This window comes from Eretmochelys imbricata, chromosome 6, assembly GCF_965152235.1.
Source record: "Eretmochelys imbricata isolate rEreImb1 chromosome 6, rEreImb1.hap1, whole genome shotgun sequence".
Classification (NCBI taxonomy): domain Eukaryota; kingdom Metazoa; phylum Chordata; order Testudines; family Cheloniidae; genus Eretmochelys; species Eretmochelys imbricata.
The window spans coordinates 51527735-51550702 of record NC_135577.1 but is presented as its reverse complement, the minus strand read 5'-3'; the positions used below and the strand labels follow the sequence as shown (position 1 = coordinate 51550702).

At 41.2% G+C, this 22968-nt stretch overlaps 1 protein-coding gene across 1 annotated transcript in view; it reads right to left on the bottom strand.

The window, feature by feature from the left end:
* CAT (catalase) overlaps window positions 1–10164 on the bottom strand; it is a 34216-nt gene extending 24052 nt beyond the window's left edge. The window contains exons 1-2 of the mRNA XM_077818530.1: window positions 9948–10164; window positions 2925–3096 (exon numbers count right to left, since the gene is read on the bottom strand). Of these exons, the coding sequence (XP_077674656.1) occupies window positions 2925–3096; window positions 9948–10013 (238 nt within the window). The 5' untranslated portion in view covers window positions 10014–10164. The remainder of the gene's footprint in view (window positions 1–2924; window positions 3097–9947) is intronic.
* Between the last annotated feature and the right edge of the window lie 12804 nt (window positions 10165–22968).

Here is a 22968-nt window from a genome sequence, read left to right as displayed (position 1 = left end):
CTTTCCCTCTTTCAAATGAAATGAAATTGTTGCTCGCTGTATCTGTGTTTGCTGGGCTCTGAAACTACATCTTCCAATTAGATTTTTGTGATCCTAGGATGCAAACACTCAGTTTCCTGCATAAGAGAACACTGAGCAGAGATATGGAGCACGCCAAACTTCACAAAACTTAACATACAGCATTTTATAGAGAACATCAGTGCCCAGTACAAATACACCTAGGTTGGCATGCTGCTGTGAGCAACAGAGGTTTCTGCAGGCCATCCATCCCAGAACCACAACAGAGCATCACATGGCTATCAAGACTTCCTTAGCATAAAATAAATCATAGCCTAGAAGTCTAAGTTTGACTTAGTATTCAACGTGAGTGGTATTTTAAAGGTATTTTGCCATTTGTGTATACACAGTACATTGGCTATGTTTTTATATTTGCAGATTGTACACTATCTCATAATACAGGCAGGTAACTAAGGTATTTGTTTAGTATTCTGCAGCCTTGATAACTTGAGACACCTCCACAGAGTCTGATAGGAAATAGAGGAGAAACAGCTGTTGGAAGTTGTTGCAGTGTGCCATGTTACCAGCAGATGAGTAGGTGTATCTACCTATGAGGACATCCATTCCACCAAAGACCTCATGTAAAGGCAAAAAGATGTAATCATCTCATTTAGGAAGTGGGAGATCCCACACAGTAAGTTTTAATTTTCCCCTCTCTAAAATTCTTAACTGTAATTTGACTGGTGAAGTCCTCTACACAAGAGCAAAATTCCTGTCATGGGAAAGGCAGAGTCTCATTTTATGAAGAAACATAGCCTGTAGCTATCTACAGTTTCTGTAATACCACATTTGTTTAGTTAAGTGGTGACTTCATATTACCTATGAAGCAATGATAAAGGGTAACTAACAGTTAGCATAAAGGGAAAAAGTCTTCAGAGGGAATTTTCTTTTATAAATCCTTAATTATACACTCATAATTCACCTGGCTTGGTGGAAATGTGGATCTTGTTCTTTGGGGTTGATGACTTTTCTCCTCTTTTTCTGGTGCTGTATAATTTCTCTCATATTCTAATAGTGCTAATACTGTATCTTTTACAGCAAAAAAACCACAAAAATTAGGGATTATAAATTAGAGGGGGCTAATTACTAAATGCTCACCAGCTAATATAGTTTGCAGCTGTAGGTGGTATGGCATAGCTAGCAGCTATGATCCTAAGGATTCAGACAGGCCGTGTGAGTAAAGTGTATACATACTTATGAATATATTTGTACTGAATGAAAAGAATCAGAACCAGAAGCTCAAAAGGTATTGAAATCAATGGAAGTTAGGAACCTAAATACCTATGAAGATCTAGGCCAATATGCTTATTGCCTTTGGCAACACTCTGTATGTTAGTGTTGTTAAACTCTTACCTACCGGTTTGAGGGAGGCACTTGTAGTTGATGGGAAAAGGATGTGGGGAGGAGGGGCATTATTTCTGATTTCCAATTAGCAAAACAAGTTAACAAGGCGTTAACGCTCATAAAATTAACTTGGGGGGTGAATAAACCTCAGCTTGAAACAAAAGCATCAATCTGGGCAGGTACTGCTGGGAGAAAGAGATCTTAGACATAGGTGAGTACTCCTTTATAGGTTTTCATTTGCATGCACTGAAAATTGAGTGTTACTTAATGAAACTTTCTATGTAGTTCACTAAAACTGGATACTTTCTTATTTTTATGAACCTTGAAAACTCACTAATCCTTCATGTTAATGCCATAAACCCATATGAAACTAACAAAAATAGCATGTTACATCATGTAAACTGAAAACAGAATCCAAATTCTCAAACTGACATTAGAAATAAGTAATCCAGTGCTATTTTGATCATGAAACCTTATTCAAAAACAAGCCATGAAAGAGTCTAACTACAGTTTTTGCTAGTTTCTCTCCTTTTATATGCAGCAACTTGATTACTCATTTTAAATATAAAAGTCTTATTAAAGTATAGATGATATAAATAGTTCATCTAAAAAGAAGTGAACAACAACACTTTTTTTTACTGTTGCTAGTAAAAGTTTATTCAGATATGAAGTTACGGATTTTTTTTTTAATAGGCTCTCCTAAAGGAGGGGTTCTCAAACTGGGGGTTGGGACCCCTCAGGGGGTTGCGAGGTTATTACATGGGGGATTGAGAGCTGTCAGCCTCCATCCCAAACGCTGCTTTGCCTCCAGCATTAATAATAGTGTTAAATACCTAAAAAGGTGTTTTTAATTGATGGGGGCGGGAGGGTTACACTCAGAGGCTTGCTATGTTAAAGGGGCCATCAGTACAAAAGACTGAGAAACACTGCCCTAAAGGGTAATTGAACTGGCATTTATCTGCTTAGTAAACTGTAGAAGCTTATGCTCAAATAAATTGGTTAGTCTCTAAGGTGCCACAAGTACTCCTTTTCTTTTTGTAGAAGTACTAACATCTAATCATTCCCTAGGTAAACACTAGATCTAGTAATTAAGGCTTTATTCCAGGACAGACAATTTTGATCAATTGTAAAACAGATGCCTTTACTCCTCTTACTTTAAATAACTAAGTATAGACACCAAATTGCTGTCAGATTCTTAAGTCCTCTGAAAAGAGAAAATATAACACAAGTGTTTTGCAGGTCCCTGCAGGACTTTTCTTAGATGGTAAGCTACTTTGCCTCCACAGTTATTTATCTCTATGTCAAATGTGGGGGAAAAAAACTAAACACTTTTCTTTGTTTTCTCTAGCTGGAGTTCACAGACCACCCCCCCCCCCCCGCCCCCAACAGGATTTGGCTTAATATCAGTTTCATACATCATGCCTTTGTCTGCCTCATTACACAATCTTGATTGCAATATTAATTCACTGGCATTCTCTAGCAGACTTTTATGCAGCTAAGGAACACATGCCTTTTAAACCCACCTGCTCCTTTGGCATGCACAACTCTCTCAGGAATCCTCTCTCTGTCAAAATGAGCCATCTCATCAGTGAAAACAACATCCTGAACAAGAAGAGGGCCACGTGGCCCTACTGTCATGATGTTAAGTTTATCGCCTATTGGGATCCCGGCTCCAGTGGTCAAGGCATCTGGTTTCTAAATGCAAAAATGATTTTTAAGAAATCAAGTTACTACAACGGAAAAAGTAAAATAAACTTCCATACCTTTAAGTGGTTAATCAAGTAGAATTCAGTGAAAATAACTCTAATCGTATAGACTTGTAGAATAGTATGACTCCTGAAGCTACAGGAAAAACTGCTTCCTGCATCAAAGCTGATTTAATCATAATGGTTACTGTGAGGGTATACATAATTTTAAATGTAAAAAACAAAACCCTGCGTTAACATTAAAATTTGATTGATAGTTGTATAAAACTGGAAAAATACTACAAGGCATACTACTTATTGAATATAGTTTTTGGACTTCAATAACTGAAAGAACAAGCATTAAGAAGGAGATAGGACAACATGCTAACTTTCAAGAGTTTAATGCTACTGGACTTAAATAACTAGTAACTTTTTTAAAGTTCACTTTTTTTTTTTTACACTGTAACTTGCAAAATAAGCAGGTGGTTTGGTTTTCAAACTTATGTTTAAGAATTTAATCACTAAAATACTTGTAACACTAGGAGTAATGGTAAATGTTCTGCACCCCTCTCACTCTCCTAATATGCTTTGCTTTAAAGACTGTTAATAACTTTAGTAGATTTTTTTTCCAAGTCATTCAAAATTCAGGAACTCTGCTGAAATGTTACTTCAGAATTGCTTGCTAAGCTCTCATGCCTCACTCTAAAAGTCAAAAATACATTTGTACTATATTGGAATGAGAACCCTCTTAATAGTTAATTTTTAGGGAAACAGAACTTAGTTAAAAGTCTACTCTTCCCCTCTTCCAGCCTCATTACGAAACAAGTAATTCAGAACACACTTCTGCAAGTCAGGCACTAAAATGCCATCAGCACTGACAATGTAAGCAGTGTCTGACAGTGTCCAACAGCCTCTCTGTGCCCTCAAAGTGAAACAGCTGGTCCATTGGAGTGGACAGTCAATTAAGTTAAACATCTATCGCTACAGAGTGTGATCATGACTACTATAGCAAAAGCAATCAAGCTTATTTTGCTAGCTTAGGCAGTCTGAGAGAAGTGGAAGCATCTAAAGATGTGGTTTCTGCACTACAATGAATATGTAGGAAGCCAGGCAGAAGAGAGGCAACAAGATCAGAACAATCTTTAAATCCTTAATGGACTCTCCCTGTACACATAAAACCAGCCAGACTATTTTAATAGCTACCACAAATCCACTACTTTGAGGACATGCGCCTTTTGTATAACTGCATATGAATGTTTTTTTTCCTCGATCACTCTGCAGATCACACTAAACTGTATTAATGCTTACAGCACCTGCTGCAACTTTTTAAACTGAGTGACTTTTCTACTCTCACAGCTTCATTGACTAGTCTAACCATGGAAGAAATTTGAAAGCCAAATCTAAAATTAATTTAATTCTTCCTCATACCACAAATACAGTCATTTCATGTATGGTAGAGTGGGGCAGTCTGAATATTTTCTTGATGGGATTTTTTGGCATGTTTTAGAGCAACACTCATAAATTAACTCTACATGGATTAACCTTAAAAAGTTAAGTTTGATACACTAAATGCTATTTGAAGGGCCTTTATTGCTTATTTAAAGGCATTTGTTTGCTTCTGTAAGAGATTGTGCTGCTCTTCTGATAAAATGGCATTTAGCTCTAGAATAGTTAAGTTCTGAAGGTTGGCCCCATATAACTAGGTGTTTTACATCTTTGTCTATCCTGAAAAACATAATACTTGTGTATGCACAGAAGCAAGCTTTTCTTTATTCATTTCACAGATCAGAGGCTGGGGTTTGTTCTTTAGTTTTAAGTGGGATGTGTTCTGTTTAACAGGAACGTTTATCCATGCTTTCCTGAACAGGTCATTTCTTCTAGTAGCAAGGTCCACAGATCTTTGATGTCTTCAGCCTTCTTGCAGCTGAAGAAGTACAATCAGACTTGTCAGTAACTGGAACAATGTAAATAATCCAAGCCCTGAAGAGCATCAAAGTGTTCAGAGTCTGGGGGACTGGGGGGGGGTGTTATATATATTTATCTGAAAACTCCAAGTAAAAGGGTACCTATCCAAAATTCTAAATTCCCTTGATGAATAGTTTAAAGACACAATACTTTGCTTTGGCTAATATGTTTTGTAAAGTCAATAGTAGTCTTCTACCATGACCAGCATCACAGAATGTATTCAGGTCAATTCACTTGTATATTAGCATAGATCAAAGTGAGGGATAAATATATAAATTGTTCAGATGTTTTAAAAACTTCATGATAACTAGTGAAATGCTACTTCTATTATTCTCACTTATCTATTCCTGTTATAATGTAACAGAAAACATTTACATTGAATGTACCCCTGTAACTAAATAACCCATCAAACACAAATGAAACATTGGGGAATCCAAAAGAAGAGTAGTAATATCTTAAAAGCAAGTGGTCATTATGTGTAATGATTGGAGGTCAAAAATTCAAAATGCATTCCTCACTCTGTCATCAAAGGAAAAGCTCACATGGGTAAAGACACCATCAGCTTCCTTTTTGTGTAAACGAGCTAGAAATATGGACCAAGAAATGATCCATCTCTGACTGTTTGGACTCCTACAGGGAAGCATAGCAGATGCAAAGTAGAGACCCCCAAAGATCATCAGGGTATCCTGAAAAGACGTTTTTGGGAAACTGGCAGTTTATCACTGCCACCATTTGGATTTACAAACAATGACCCACTTATTAATATATTTTACCTGCTTTAACCTCTCACTAATTTCTTAGCTAATAAACCTATAGTTAGTATACTATAGAACTGACTGCCAGCATTGTCTTTGGTGAAAGGTCTGGAATAACAACTGATCTGGGTAAGTGGTTAGTCCCTTGGGACTGGGGGCAACCTGATATGGTGTGACTTTTTTTTTTTTTTTTCTCTTTATCTCTAAATCCAGTTTGTCTAGGTGGCAAGATAAGTTGGAGAGCCTAAGGGACTGTCTGTGACTCCATAGTAAGACTAGTCTACTGATCCAAGAGTTCACATTTGTTACTTACTGGCTTGGTGAAATCTAATTCTAGACTATACCACCAGTTTGAGTGGTGCCCTGTTTGAGTGCCAGTCTCAGATCAGACTGGCAGAAGAGTTGTGAGCCACTCCAGACAGCGTGACAAATTACTCCCCATCCAAACTCTACCACATTGTATCTAATTACCAGCCAGCAGACCTGTGCATGTAAAACCCACAGCATCTCCCTGGGTGAGTGTGACCCCATCCCTGAAGAGTTCATCAGCTCTGAGTTTAATTATCTATAGTAGCAGCTGTGAAAATTCTGCAACATTAAACTTTCATATATTTTGAACAAATCAGAATATATTATCATTCCTTCAAAACCACCACATGGCAGAGGGTATTAGTTTGTACTGCAATAAACCTACAGGCCCCATTTAGGATTAGTGCCCATTTTGCCACACAGTGTACAAAACACATAGCAAGATAAGGTTCCCTGCCCCAAAGAGCTTGCAACCTAAACAGGCAAAAAAGAGTGAGAGAAAGGAATACAAACACATCAACCAGCATTTTGAGCATGTTGCTTATGTGTTAATTCCACAGGGATTTTTTTTTTTATTATAGGCCATTTATGGATTATGAGGGCCAGGATTATGTGAGGCGGGGATGAGATAATAAGAGCAAGTAAGTGAGGAAAAATATTCTGAATGTAGGCTGGAAGCAGAGGGCTTTCAAGAAGGTCAGAATACATAGATAATTCAGCCTGACATCAGAAAAGTCCAGTGGGACATGAAGGGGTGTTATACTAGAGTTCCAAAAGCAATTTGGGCTTCTTCCACGTCAGAAGTTTCTGATTCTCATCTCTCCTGAGCACACAAATTTGGGAGTGAGGGCCATGGGAAAACTTGTGCTCCTTGATCAAATCCATGTAAATGGAAGGAGATGAGGAGTCCTTACTTGTGCCTCATCATTTGCTGCTCTAGCTGCTTCCAAGCTAATCATCCTTGGCTTCCAAGCAAGTTAGCATGCAAGTTTCCATAACAGCTCTTAGATACGTGTACCTGCGTGGTCTGCTACTTCACTTGCTATTTAATACAGGAATGTTCTCTTTGCTGGATTGAAGGCCTCCATCAGAAAAGGGGAGAGTGGGCACAGCCATGTTTGTTCTTGTAGAACACTGCAATCATGTTGTCTGAGAGTGCTAAAAATCCTAAGCATATTCAACTATTTAAAAATTCTCAAGCAAAAATAGACAAGTCTGGTAAGAATCAGAACCTGGGCACTCTCAGACTCCTCTCCTCAAATCTGACACGAAAGGGAAACGAGGCTCAGTTTATGTAACCTCAGCTACCTCATGCATATTGCTGGGAAGAGAGGCTTGTGCAGCACCCAAAAAGCAGAGGTTGTTTTTTTTTTTTTTCTAGAAAATTCCAAAGACAGGCAACACAATGGCAATTTCAAAGAACCACCTGTAAATACAGAGCATCACTACTAAAAAAAGTACAATTCTTACTGTTACTGAGAAAACTTGAAAACATCAGAAGAAGTGGGAGTTTTTTACCCACAAAAGTTTATGCCCAAATAAATCTGTTAGTCTTTAAGGTCCCATCGGACTCCTTGTTGTTTGTGGGGATACAGTCTAACACGGCTACCCCTCTGATACTTGAGGAAACTTGCATCACTGAGCCTGAGAATCCTGAGTTATCCTGTCATTTTATGCAGCAAAGGTCATACTGCGTAAGACTGGGCGCTAAGGCTTTTATAAAAAGCAAGTCATAAGACTTAACAATCAGCGTTCTGAATGAGGTAGAGCACACTGAAAAGAGTTACACATGACTTTTCATATTAACTCTCAAGTGCATTAGTAAGGAAATGAAGGGTGCTACTGGATAGGATAATCACACTTCTAAAACAGAGCTAACTCCCTTACAATTATTATTCTACAGAGTCAAGGATTAATGTTGTTTTCAAACTACTGTTCCCACTCACTTAAAAAAAATACTTTCAATGACAACCAAACGGCGCTTAAATCTGCAACTTTCCCATGAGTTTCTGAAATCTATGGGAAACTTGCAGATTTGAGCGCCATCTGACTTTTTTTTTTTTTTGAGAGGAATATTATCTTGAACTCAATCCTTAATCTGCAAGTTTAGTTTAATACAACATTTAATCCTTTCACAGTAAAAGGACTTTAGCCTTTAGATTAGACTATGATTGCCATTAACCAAAACCACACAGCAAACGTAAGGTACATATTTTGAGTAACTAGTTGCTGTCTACAAGTTACTTTAAAATTCTAAACTGAGGACATCTTTAGTTTTTATTCCAAGGTCCTCTTTTTACTAAATGGCACAGGGCACCTTGTGGGGGGCCCCTCTTTCATCAGTATGAATTTCACCCTAAATGTAAATATTTACTTTTATTAGAAAGAAAAGGAGTACTTGTAGCACCTTAGAGACTAACAAATTTATTTGAGCATAAGCTTTTGTGAGCTACAACTCACTTCATCGGATGCATCCAATGAAGTGAGTTGTAGCTCACAAAAGCTTATGCTCAAATAAATTTGTTAGTCTCTAAGGTGCCACAAGTACTCCTTTTCTTTCTGCGAATACAGACTAACACAGCTGCTACTCTGAAACCTGTCATTATATAATGTGTGGTCACAATCTACTTTCAAGACTGGTAAATGCTAGAGCTTCCTTGTTGCATCCACCTGACGTAGCGTCTGTTTTATTGCTTGTATAGGGCTCTCAATTATACTTTTGCTTAAGCTGAGGTATAAACCACTATGTCTAAAGCCAGACAAAACAATCAGGAATATGGAAACCTCTGGTTTTCCATTAAGCAAAACAAAGGTAATCAAAGTCTAAAGTCTTACTATATAAAGTAATAACAGCAGAATCCTAGATCCTGATTTTTTCAGACATATTAAGTATGTACAGCTACAGTCCACTTCAATAGGAGTTTTGGGGTGCTTAGTAGTTTGGAAAATCAGGTCTCTAATCCCTTTCTAGCCAAGAGAGAATACAAACTACCATTGACAGCAAGGGACTAGGAGGCTGCAATCTGGGGTTCTACTCCCAGCTCAGCCTCTCTGTACCTGTTTTGCCATCTGTAAAATGGAGATACCGCCTTAGAAGTGACTTCTGAGACTCGGGGGTATGTCTACACTACAGCAGCAGTGCTACGGTGTTGCACCATCCCCCGTAGACATTTCAGTCACTGTAGTTAATCCATCTCTCGGGCACTACAGCGTCTTCTGCTGACCCAGCCCCATTACAGCAGTTGGGGTGCAAAACTGTCACAGGCCTGAGCAACCTGTCTAGCTCAATCCAATTTTTAAGAGTAAATCAGGCCTACGTCCCGCTGGCGCTGAAATGAAGTGCTCCGCTAAAGGGCAAAGTATCATCCTCTCTAGCGCCCCTGCCCCGCTCTCCATGGCGGCAGCTCAGGGAGCCCGAGGGGAGCACCCCTCCCGCAGGCACTCCCCACCGACTCAGCCAAGCCTCACCCCTCCCTGCGTGGTCTCCACTCTCCTACCAACCCCGTCGTCACCCTCGCACCCGCCCCCCCCCCCCTCCGCCCCCCTCAAGTGGAAGGTACCATCTCCCCGCCTGCTCCCTTCGCACCGCCACACGGTGGGAGCTTCCATCTCAGCCACCCGCCCCCTCCGGACGCAGCCCCAGGCGCGCGCCCTGTGACCGTTAGCCTGCAAAACCCACAGGCTGGGGGCGCTCGGGGCAGCCGGCGGGGCTGCGCCGGGCCGGGAGCGAGGCCCCTCGGAAAGAGAAGACCCAGCCTCACGGGTCCCTCGTTGGCCCGCTTCAGGGGCTCCCTGAGCCGCGGGGACCCGAGGCACGAAGCCCCTGGGGTACCTGAAGGCCTCGCTGATCCTGCCATTGCTTCAGCTGGTCCTTGGCGTGGTTCCGACTGCCGGCCATTTCGTGACTAGGCGACCCCTGCGACGGATGCGCTTCGTGAATCAAAAACTACTGCTGCCCGGCTCCCCCGGTCGCAGTGAGCCTCGACTCAGACGCGCATCCAGAGAGCTGGAGCGCTGCAACAACAGACAACTCCGCCTTGCAGCTATGCCCGCCCCTCACTGCCTCATTGGTCAGCCGCCCCCCGACCGTCTCCATCTCGAGTTCTGATTGCGTTCACAATACGCCAATCACCAAAAGGGGGGGGGAATGAAGTGAGGGGCGACTCGAGGAGCGGAGGGGGATGGGTGCTGTGCTCTGTTCTTTACTCCCAAGAATTTTCTTGGCACGGCGCCCTCTTGTATTTCATTCCCCGCCTCCCGACGTCTCAAGTCTGCCAAAGGTCAGAGAAGGAAAAAGAATGGGAGGACCCTAGTTCTCAATTTTGTTGGACTTCAGCATAGTTTATTGCTTCTCCGTTGTTTTGTTTTATTTTACTCAAAACCTTCCAGAGCTGAAAATAAAGGGGACTAGAAAGGAGGAGGAGACACAGGGGAAACTCTGAGTATATATATTTATCACATAGCAAAAAAGCTGTTAAAAGAAGAGAGACAAGATGGGTGAGGTAATCTCTTTTATTGGACCAACTTCTTTTGGTGAGGGAGACCAGCTTTGGAATTTGCACAGAGCCAGGCTAAACACTGGAAAGCTCGGCATACCATTTTTACAGATGCCTGTGCGGTCTTAATTCCATCCCTTTGTGCAGCTATTCTGTGCAACCTACTGAGGCAGAAGTACCTTGAAAAAACGGTGATCATCTAATTAAAGACTAGCAAAGCATATGCACAAGTGACAGAGTTAAAGTAACAGTCATAAATCTTATGTTTGTTAATTTTCCAGTGCTTGAATTTGAAATCTAAATAATATTTCTAACAGGATTGTGTTTTTGTAATTTCCTAGGTTTTTTTTTAAGGGAAAAGGGTAAGATCCAAGTTACCTGGGAAAGAATTTTCTGTAGTATCTGGCTGATGAATCTTGCCCATATGCTCAGGGTTTATCTGATCGCCATATTTGGGGTCGGGAAGGAATTTTCCTCCAGGGCAGATTGGAAGAGGCCCTGGAGGTTTTTCGCCTTCCTCTGTAGCATGGGGCACAGGTCACTTGCTGGAGGATTCTCTGCTCCTTGAGGTCTTTAAACTACAATTTGAGGACTTCAATAGCACAGATATAGGTGTGAGGTTTTTTTTGTAGGAGTGGTGGGTGAAATTCTGTGGCCTGCGTTGTGCAGGAGGTCAGACTAGATGATCATAATGGTCCCTTCTGACCTAAATATCTATGAATCTATGAATCTATAAAACCAAATTCTATTATATAACTGTAATGCTACTTCCTAGGATTCATGCATCAACAGTAATGTTTGAACTTTGAGTCCTGTAGCACAGACTTATATTACTTGAGCTACAAGGCAAAAAACAGTAGCTAGAAGCATGAGGTATCTTTTTTGTACCCTAGAGAGGACAGACCACTGCACGGGTAGCCAACCTGTGGCACCAGAGCTGCATGCGGCTCTTCAGAGGTTAATATGCAGTTCTTGCATAGGCGCTGACTCCGGGGCTGGAGCGACAGATGCTAACTTTCCATCTTGCCTGGGGGTGCTCATTGCTCAATCCCCTGCTCTGCCCCACTCCCTGCCCCTGCTCCACCCCTTTCCCCGAGGCCCATGCCTCTTCTCCTGAGCCTGCCATGCCCTCGCTCCTCCCTCACAGAGCCTTCTGCACATGCAAAACAGCTGACTGTGGCAGGCAGGAGATGCTGACTGGTGGGGCTGCCCGCGGGTGGGAGGCACTGGGGGCTGGAGGGCGGGAGCTGATGGGAGGGCTGCTGACATGTTACTGTGGCTCTTTGGCAAATTCTGGCTCTTTCTCAGGCTCAGGTTGGCCACCCTGGACCACTGGGTCCAGGAATGGTTGACAGGGACCCAGCATGGGTCTCTTTCTCCTTCCCCTCCCTGAGAATTGAGGGAGCTTCTGCTTCATGTGGTTCCTCCAAAGGTGTGGATGGGCCATGCAGGCCATGTGTTGCCACTGTCGCTGCTGCTGCATTGGCACTTTAGAATGTCCATGCTTAATTATTATTTTGCCATGCTGCCAAAAACTACTAGAGGCATGTGAGTAAGAAAAAGCAAATGGTGATTTTATATCTCAGCAAAACCTGAACAGAATTTCATGGGACAAATTAAAGGCGCTTCTCTAAGCATGAGGGCTTTCCTCCTATCACATTTCTGTGGCCTGCTATAAATAATGGAAGTGGAAGAGCAATTCAAAAAAGTCTCATGTCAAAACCAGCTCCCTATATAACATATCATAGCAACTACTCTGTACTAGATGGAAAACATAATCCCAGCTATATATACAAAATGATGGGGTCTCAATTAGCTGTTACCACTCAAAAAAGAGATCTTGGAGTCATCATGGAGAGTTCTCTGAAAACATCAGCTCAATGTGCAATGGCAGTCAAAAAAGGTAACAATATTAAGAACCATTAGGAAAGGGGCAAATAATAAGACAGAAGATATCATAATGCCACCATAGAAATCCATGACACATCCACACCTTGAATACTGTGTGCCGTTCTGGTGGCCCCATCACAAAAAAAACATATTAAAATGGGAAAAGGTACAGAGAAGGGCAACAAAAAATGATTAGGGATATAGAACATATAAGGAGAGATTAGAAAGACTGACTCTTCAACTAGGAAAAGAGATGACTAAGGGGGGATATGATAGAAGTTTATAAAGTCATGAATTGCATGGAGAAAGTGAATAGGAAATTTATTTATCCCTTCACATAATGAACCAGGGTCACCCAATGAAATTCATAGGCTGCAGGTTGAAATAAAACAAAATACTTCTTCACATGAGCGCAGTCAACCTGTAGAACTCTTTGTCAGGAGATGTTGTGAAGGACAAAAGTATAAGTAGGTTTAAAAAAAAAGAATTAGAGAAATTTGTGGAGGATAGGTCTATCAATGACTGTTATCCAAGATGGGCAGGGATGCAACCCCACCCAACTAGAGTCTAGGCAATCTCTTAAAACATGTCTTAAAAATATTTCTTTACTGGAGATCTGCAGGGCAGGTACTTGGAGTTTAGCTCATACCTTGACCCAACATTACGCCCTGGAATTGGTGATTAGATCAGATGCCAAATTCAGGAGAACGGTTCTGCAATCCTTATTTAGCTAGCTGTAGTGAGGACTTGTCAGAGCCTCCTCCTGATAATCTGGGAACTGCGAGCTACTGAAGTTAGACGTTTTTAAATCAAAAGGTCCAGATTATCTGCATCAAAGAATTTAAAAAGAGCTAGCTGATATTGATTTTCAATTAGAGATGTAAAATATTAAATGGTTAATCAGTAAGTGAAGGAACAAAATATGGACACTGTGTAGAATCAAGCATGTGGGTTTATTACATACAGTGCTGATGGAGTGTCACCTCATTTATTAGGCTCGGAGACACTGCCAAACAATTGATTACAACAGATTATATGGGTTTTCCATGGACAGAGGGAAATGACAGGGTAGGCAATCCCAGACCCCTGTATTATACCAATAAATTAAAAACCAGCAGGATCTTATTAAAGGGGAAAAGGCAAAATGCCACATTTATTGTGAATACAGAAAGAATCATAGTAAGCAGTTAGTTATAGCTGTAACATTCCATTCAATCTCATATTTATTCATACATTCATTCATACACACACACACAGAGGTTCTGCAAGGTTGTTATCATAGTTACCAGCCTTAGAGTTGCTCATGCCAAGCTACTGGCCAGGTGGCCTGGACATGAGGAGGGAGCAGGGCCTTGTCAGATGCACATCTGATGCTCCTGGAAGTTGGTTTGCAGAATCAGACCCCAAAGTTCTCACTTTCTAGAGTCCATTTTTATAGGAGTTTCTTCCTATGCCAGTCTATGGGAATTACTTCATCATGCTGTTGCTGAATCAATCAGCAGATAGCACACTCCTGACGGCTCCATGCTGCTAGATGTTATCTTGTTCTTTGGTTCTCCCATTCTTGAGGCTGTTGGGTGGATTCCAGTCTGCCCTCCAGGGGTCCTCTGGTAATTTCCATTTGACGTCTTCTTCAGCCGATGGACACTGGATTCTTAGGCTGGCACCTCCCTGATCATTCAGTTATTATCCACACCAAGCATCCATCCACATACATCCTCTATCTCTATTTTAATCACAATTGTTAATACAACAAAAGGACGGGGAGTCTGTGGGTGCTGTTTCTGTTGTTACAGAGTATTGCTTTGAGTCTCTCTCTGTGTGAATTGCTTTGAGAACAGACTCTGTCTTAGAATGTACTAACGCAATTAGCAGCTTGCAAGTTTCACACATAGAGGGAGAGAAACAGTACCAAAAACCAAGAGACCTCTTAATTAGTAATACCCTGGAATTTAAACTATGGGGAATCAAACTCATTTGTGATTTTAATACAGAACTTCTTTAATATGATCCAGCACCTGGATAGGTCGAACAGGAAGACAAGATAAGCACAGTAGCCAATAGTCAAAGATTACATAATGTTTCCGCCCATGGTTTCAGGTTAACACATGACACTTAATTAGTACCCAGGTGTTTTCCTTTAAACAATATATAGTGTGTGTTAATATATATGTTGAATTCTGATTTGGGATCCATAAGAATGAAGTAGCTCCCCTGATTGTCTGACAGGTACACACCTAGGAGTTAAAGCAAAAGGACAAATGAAAAGTATATAGCAATAAAGATTGTCTTTTAGTTGTTCATTTGTGTTTCTAAGGCAGGCACTGGCAATGGCTTGGAAGAGCTGTGTACATCTGTGAGAGGGAGGATATCATATCTCATACTGACATGTTTGAACCTCTTCCATAAACTCAAGGCTGGTGTGTAGGAAGGCACCTCTTCTACAGAAGAAACAGGGCCCCTTTCATTCCTTAGGTCTGTTTGCAACTTTGAGATAAAGCCCCCAATTATAATTTCCACCTGGCTTCTTGCTGACCAAACTTATCTTAGCACAAAGCAAGGTTGTCCTTTGTTTGTTCTGCTTCTTAGCTAATATTGTTCACTGTTTGCTAGGCCTCTGTCTTCTTGACCAAACTCTGGACTTTGGGCCTGTAAAAAGAGCTGACACAGTCTATATATCAGGTTGTAACATAAACAGCATATGGATTTTAGCCCTTCAGTAAGTATTAGTCTTACTGTTAAACCCACCCTAACCATTAACTCCTGGGCTGGCCAGAATGACCCCAGCCCCTCTCTCTTTAATCTGTTAACCGGTTAAACAATATAATTTGTACAGTTAACTTTTTCAATAAGTCTTAGAACTCTTGGGAAGTTCCATAAGACTGGAAGAAAGCTAAAGTGCCAACATTTAAAAAGTATAAACAAGATGACCCGGGTAATTATAGGCCTGACAGTCTGACATCAATCCTGGGCAAGATAATGGAATGGCTGATACAAAACTCAATTAATACAAAATTAAAGAATGGTAATACAATTAATATCAATCAACATGGATTTATGGAAAATAGATCCTGTCATACTAACAATGTCTTTTTTTGTCAGATTACAAGTTTGATAAAGGTAATACTGTTGATGTAATTAATATATTTAGACTTCTGCAAGGCATTTCATTTGCCACAGTACAACATTTTGAGTAAAAATACTTAGAAAGATATAAAGTTAACATGGCACACATTAAATGGATTAAAAACTGACTAATTGATAAGTCTCAAAATGTAATTGTAAACCTGGAATCATCAAGTAGGTGTGTTTCTAGTGGGGTCCTACAAGAATCAATCCTTGGCCCTACACTACTTAGCATTTTTATCAATGACTTGGAAGAAAACATAATATGAGTGTGAAAGTTTGCAGATGTCACACAAACTGGGGAAGTGGTAAATAATGAAGAGGCCAGGTCACTGATACAGAGCAATCTAGAGCAGTTGGTAAACAGTTTACAAGTGAATAATATATAATTTAATACAGCTGAATGTAAATGTGTACATCTAGGAACAAAAAATGTAAGCCATACTTACAGGATGGGGAACTCGGTCCTGGGAAGCAGTGAGTGAAAATCATTTGGTGTCGTAGTGGATAATCAGCTAAACATGAGCTCCTAATGCGGCACTGTGACGAAAAGGGCTAATGAGATTTTGGATGAATAAACTGGGAAATCTCAAGTAGAAGTAAAGAGGTTATTTTACTTCTGTATTTGGCAATGGTGTGATTGCTGCTGGAATACTGTGTCCAGATCTGGTGTCCACAATTCAAGAAGGATGTTGACAAATTGCAGAGACTTCAGAGAATTGCCATGATAATGATTATAGAATTATAAAACTTGCTTTACAGTGGTACACTAAGGGAGCTCAGTCTATTTAGTTTAACAAAGAGAAGGTTAAGGAGTGACTTGATTACAGTCTATAAGTACATATATGGGGAACAAATATTTGATGATGTGCTCTTCCATCTAACAGAGAAAACTAAAGTACAGACAAAGCTAGATAATTTCAAACTGGAACTAAGGCGTAATTTTTTAACTGTTGGAACAATTTACCAATGGCCGTCATGGATTTTCTATCACTGGTGATTTTAGAATCAAGATTGTGTGTTTCTCTAAACCAGGGGTCTCAAACTCAATTTACCTTAGGGCCAGTGCCAGTCCTCAAATCCTCCCAGCAGGCCAATAATGTCACTCATGCTGCCCAGAAGCTGCCCCCCAAAACTTCACAACCACCTCAAAACTCCTCCCCCCACCTGTCTAAGGCTCTGGGAAGGAGTTTGGGTGCAGAAAGGGTCAGAGGTCAGGCTCTGGGAGGGAGTTTGGATGGGGAGGGGGTCTGGGGTGCAGGCTCTGGAATGCAGTTTGGGTGCTGGCTCAGGGCTGGGGCAGGAGTGCAGGAGGAGGGGGTCAGGACTTTGAGACCCCTGCTCTAAAAGATATGCTCTAGGAATTATTTAGGGACGTTCTATGGCCTGTGTTATACAGGAGCTCACACTAGATTATCACAAAGGTTTCTTCTGGCCTTGGAATCTATGACTCTGAGTTGCTGTAAATGAGATCCATGTAGTCAAAGACTTGAAGGATTATTATTTACCTTAGATTAACTATGATTCTTCGAGATGTTTCGTCCATCCCACAACCCACTCTCCATTACACTCCTTTGGAATCTATCTTTACTTGAAAAAGAAAAGGAGTACTTGTGGCACCTTAGAGACTAACCAATTTATTTGAGCATAAGCTTTCGTGAGCTACAGCTCACTTCATTGGATGCATACCGTGGAAAGTGTAGAAGATCTTTTATACACACAAAGCGTGAAAAAATACCTCCCCCCCCACCCCACTTTCCTGCTGGCAATAGCTTATCTAAAGTGATCACTCTCCTTACAATGTGTATGATAATAAAGTTGGGCCATTTCCAGCACAAATCCAGGTTTTCTCACCCCTGCCCCCCCCCACTCTCCTGCTGGTAATAGCTTATCTAAAGTGACCACTCTCCTTACAGGTGTCAGAGCAACAGCCGTGTTAGTCTGTATTCGCAAAAAGAAAAGGAGTACTTGTGGCACCTTAGAGACTAACCAATTTATTTGAGCATAAGCTTTCGTGAGCTACAGCTCACTTCATCGGATGCATACTGTGGAAACTGCAGAAGACATTATATACACAGAGACCATGAAACAATACCTCCTCCCACCCCACTCTCCTGCTGGTAATAGCCTATCTAAAGTGATCACGCTCCTTACAATGTGTATGATAATCAAGTTGGGCCATTTCCAGCACAAATCCAGGTTTTCTCACCCTCTGCCCCCCCCCCCCCCCCACAAACTCACTCTCCTGCTGGTAATAGCCCATCCAAAGTGACCACTCTCTTTACAATGTGTATGATAATCAAGGTGGGCCATTTCCAGCACAAATCCAGGTTTTCTCACCCCCACCCCCTTTTCCAAAAACTACACACACAAACTCACTCTCCTGCTGGTAATAGCTTATCCAAAGTGACCACTCTCCCTACAATGTGCATGATAATCAAGGTGGGCCATTTCCAGCAAAAATCCAGGTTTTCTCACCCCCCCACTCCCATACACACACAAACTCACTCTCCTGCTGGTAACAGCCCATCCAAAGCGACCACTCTCCCCACAATGTGCACGATAATCAAGGTGGGTCATTTCCAGCACAAATCCAGGTCTTCTCACCCCCCACCCAACTCACTCTTCTTCTGGTAATAGCTCATTACCAGCAGGAGAGTGAGTTTGGGGGGGGGGGGGGGCGCAGAGGGTGAGAAAACCTGGATTTGTGCTGGAAATGGCCCAACTTGATTATCATACACATTGTAAGGAGCGTGATCACTTTAGATAAGCTATTGCCAGCAGGAGAGTGGGGTGGGAGGAGGTATTGTTTCATGGTCTCTGTGTATATAATGTCTTCTGCAGTTTCCACAGTATGCATCTGATGAAGTGAGCTGCAGCTCACGAAAGCTTATGCTCAAATAAATTGGTTAGTCTCTAAGGTGCCACAGGTACTCCTTTTCTTTTTGCGAATACAGACTAACACGGCTGTTACTCTGAAACCTGTAAGGAGAGTGGTCACTTTAGATAAGCTATTACCAGCAGGAGAGTGGGGGGGGGGCAGGGATAAGAAAACCTGGATTTGTGCTGGAAATGGCCCAACTTGATTATCATACACATTGTAAGGAGAGTGATCACTTTAGATAAGCTATTGCCAGCAGGAGAGTGGGGTGGGAGGAGGTATTTTTTCATGCTTTGTGTGTATAAAAGATCTTCTACACTTTCCACAGTATGCATCCGATGAAGTGAGCTGTAGCTTACAAAAGCTTATGCTCAAATAAATTGGTTAGTCTCTAAGGTGCCACAAGTACTCCTTTTCTTTTTGCGAATACAGACTAACACGGCTGTTACTCTGAAACCTATCTTTACTGGGATTCTGAACTATTGAAGAAACTGAAAGGTAGTTGGGGTTCTTGGGTTGCAGGTGGGCATGAGGTCAAAAGATTCAGAACTCATGTACTTCATAAATGGGATCAACACAGACAAAAATTGTCAGAGAACCAGGTAAAGGTAAATAACTGTTCTTTGTAAAAGGTTTTTATAGATAACACAAGGGGAAGGTTAGGTGAGAAGTCTCATGGGCTTAAAGTTAAACTTGTGCAAAAGTGTTTTTGAAGATCAGGGCTCTATTTTTTCATTTTAAGCAACCCCTATGTTAAAACATGACAGTGTACATCAGGAGTCTCAAAGTCGCCATCTGCAGGTCGAGAACCTCCCCAGTGTGGCCCGCTGGGCTCAAGCAGTTTGGGGGCCGGGTCTCCCCCTCAGCCCCGCCTGCCTCCCTTGGACCCCCCTCCCGCGCATCCTCCAGGTGATTTTAAACAGCGTGGGGCCCCGTCCACCACCGGCAGCACAGCGGAGCAGCTTCCTGCACGTTCGCTCCACATGGCTGCCGGCCCCACCCTGTGGCCCTGGGGTGGGGTGGGGTGGGGCGGGGCCATGCCTCCACGTGCTGCCCCCCCCCAAGCGCTCCTGTGGCCAATCGGAAGCTGCAGGGGCGGTGCCTGGGGGCAGCTGCGCATGGAGGCCACCAGGGCCAACCTGTCTTGGAGCCTCAGGTAAGCGCCACACCCCTAGCCCCTCCCCACATACCCCTTCCCGCACCCAAACTCTCTCCCAGAGCTTGCACCCCTTCCCACACACCCCCTTCTATCCCTAAACTCCCTCCCAGAACCTGCAACCCCTCCTCCCTCCCAGAGCCTGCAACCCCATCTGCTCCTCCTGCACCAGCCCAGAGCCTGCACCCAGCACCCAAACTCCCTCCCAGAGTCTTAGATAGGTGGGGAGCGGAGTTTGGGGGAGCGGAGGTTCTGGGCGGCATAAGTGACATTATTGGCCCACTGGGAGGATTTGAGGTTTGGCACTGGCCCTAAGGTAAATTGAGTTTCAACCCCCTGGCGTATATTAACAAGGGCTGTCAATCACAATTAAATTTTGTGATTAATGGCAAAATAATTAACCACAATTAAATAAATTAATCGTGATTAATCGCACTGTTAAACAATAGAACACAAATTGAAATTTATTGAATTTTTTGATGTTTTTCAACATTTTCAAATATATCTATTTCAATTACAACACAGAATACAAAGTGTACAATGCTCACTTTATATTATTTTTTATTACAAATAGTTGCACTGTAAAAATGATAAACAAAAGAAATAGTATCTTTCAATTCACCTCATACAAGTACTGTAGTGCAGTCTCTTTATCATGAAAGTGCAACTTACAAATGTATTTATTTTTGTTGCATAACTGCACTCAAAACTAAAACAATGTAAAAACTTTTGAGTCTACAAGTCCACTCAGTCCTACTTCTTGTTCACCCAATCGCTAAGAGAAACAAGTATGTTTACATTTATGGGAGATAAGAAGTGGGCAACATTAGTTACAATGTGACCTGAAAGTGAGAACAGGCGTTCACATGGCACTGTTGTAGCTGGCATCACAAGGTATTTACATGCCAGATGCACTAAAGAGTCATATGCCTCTTCATGCTTCGGCCATCGTTCCAGAGGACATGCTTCCATGCTGATGATACACGTTAAAAAAATAATGTGTTAATTAAATTTGTGACTGAACTCCTTGGGGGGAGAAATGTATGTCTCCTGTTGTGTTTTACCTGCATTCTGCCATATATTTCACATTATAGCTGTCTCAAATGATGACCCAGCACATGTTGTTCATTTTAAGAACACTTTCACTGCAAATTTGACAAAATGCAAAGAAGATACCAATGTGAAATTTCTAAAGATAGCTACAGCACGTGATCGAAGGTTTAAGAATCTGAAGTGTCTTCCAAAATCTGAGAGGGATGAGGTGTGGAGCATGCTTTCAGAAGTCTTAAAAGAGCAACACTCTGATACAGAAACTACAGAACCCAAACCACTAAAAAAGAAAATCAACCTTCTGCTGGTGGCATCTGACTCAGATGATGAAAAAGAACATGCGTCAGGACGCTCTGCTTTGGATCATTATTGAGCAGAACCTGTCATCAGCATGGACGAATGTCCCCTGGAATGGTGGTTGAAGCATCAAGGGACATAAGAATCTTTAGTGTATCTGGCATATAAATATCTTGCGACGCCAGCTACAATAATGCCATGCAAACGCCTGTTTAAAATTAGCATTAGTTGTGAATTTTTAACTTTTCATCTCTAATAGGGCTACCTGGGAAGAATCTGCTACCTGCTCAGTGATTAACAGTGTACTCTAGTTTGAATTAGAGAGGTGCCAGGCCTCGGTGGCTGAGTTAATCTTTTATTGGACCAACTCCTTGGTTATCCCATTGCTGACTTTTGTGGCCTACCTATCATCCTCCAAAAATCTTGTTTTTCTGTTTTGATTTTTGGTTCCTGTGACATTTTATTTGCCTGAGTAAGTCTCCTATTATAGGTTAAATAACTAACCTAGCTTCAAACAATTCTAAATCAACTTTATTTGCATGAGGAAACTGGGTCTCTAGCTGCATGTTTTCCTCAGATGCAATCCAAAACATGCTCCACCTTTAATTACATTTCTGTGGGATTAATAATAATAATAATAATTAATAATGATCTATACTTACAATTTACTCGTCGTACTGCCAACTTTTAAAGTACTATATGAACTATATAATTAAAGCACTTTGTTCGCACTTTTTTTGCTGCCTGATCAAACCAATGAAACTATTTCTATTGCTGTTCTGAATACTACATGTAACATCACAGGAGAATAAATTCACTTGTATTCCATAAAAGCTGGTCTGTTTGTTATTACTGTGCATAAGCTCCATAATATATTACTGTGAATATAGAAATGCTTATATATAGTCATATTTTGTGCTTCTCTGGTGCTTTTCATCTCAAGATCTCAAAGTGCTTTATAAATATTTAGTGTATTGTTGTTTGTATTGAAGTAGTATCTGTGGGCCCCAGTAAAGAATCAGGGCTCCATTGTGCTCAGCACTGTGTATATGTGATAAAAAACATAGTTCATATCCCAAAGAGCTTACAAATAAGTACAAAACAAGAATCAATATGTGGATACAACAAACATTTGAGGAGAAGCATTATTAGATAACAGTGAGAAGATTAAGTGTAATAAGCAGTACACCAAGTGTAATATTTTGTAATAATCACAGCAGAGATGAGATTTGAAGGAGCATACGTTGTAGCAGCTTTGTGGACATATGTGGGGAGCAATTCCTGGGCATAAGAGTAGCCTGGGAGAAAACGTGAAAGAGCTTTGGGAGAAAATGACTAACAGACAAATCAGAGTTAAGATCCTAAATATCAGGTCAATAAATATTCTTAGTCTACAAACGGGGAAATTTGAGTTGAGGTGAATTGCCCAAGGATATTTTAAAAAAAGGGCAATATTGGGACTAGAACCTTGATTTAACCACAAGATCATCCTTTCATTGAATACCACACTTTCAAATGGGTGTATTACTCTCAAGATTTCTTACATATTCTATATCTTGTGCACCGTCTAAACAATGTTTTCCTATGAAAGGCAACACTGTCAAAACAAAAGCCCTTCTCGGTTACTCCCACTACTTAAAACTGCTTAGTGCTTTATATTGTCAAACTGCTGTACAGTTGGTAATTAGACCATCAAAACCAACAAGTTTCCTTGGGTCTCTATCTGCTTTATTAAAGAAAAATACAGAGAAGGGCTGTGCATTTTTTTTGTGAGTAACCTAATTCAATATTCAGTATATTGGGTTTTGTCCTGCTTTGTTCACTGTCAATTTTATGATTTTGTGCCATTTGTATGGCTATTTGTTAATATAATATGTTCTGCTGTAATTTACTTTCATGACTGGACACAGACTATAAGCTACATGGTTCAAGTGCCTCTGTATTTGGAGGGCTCCCA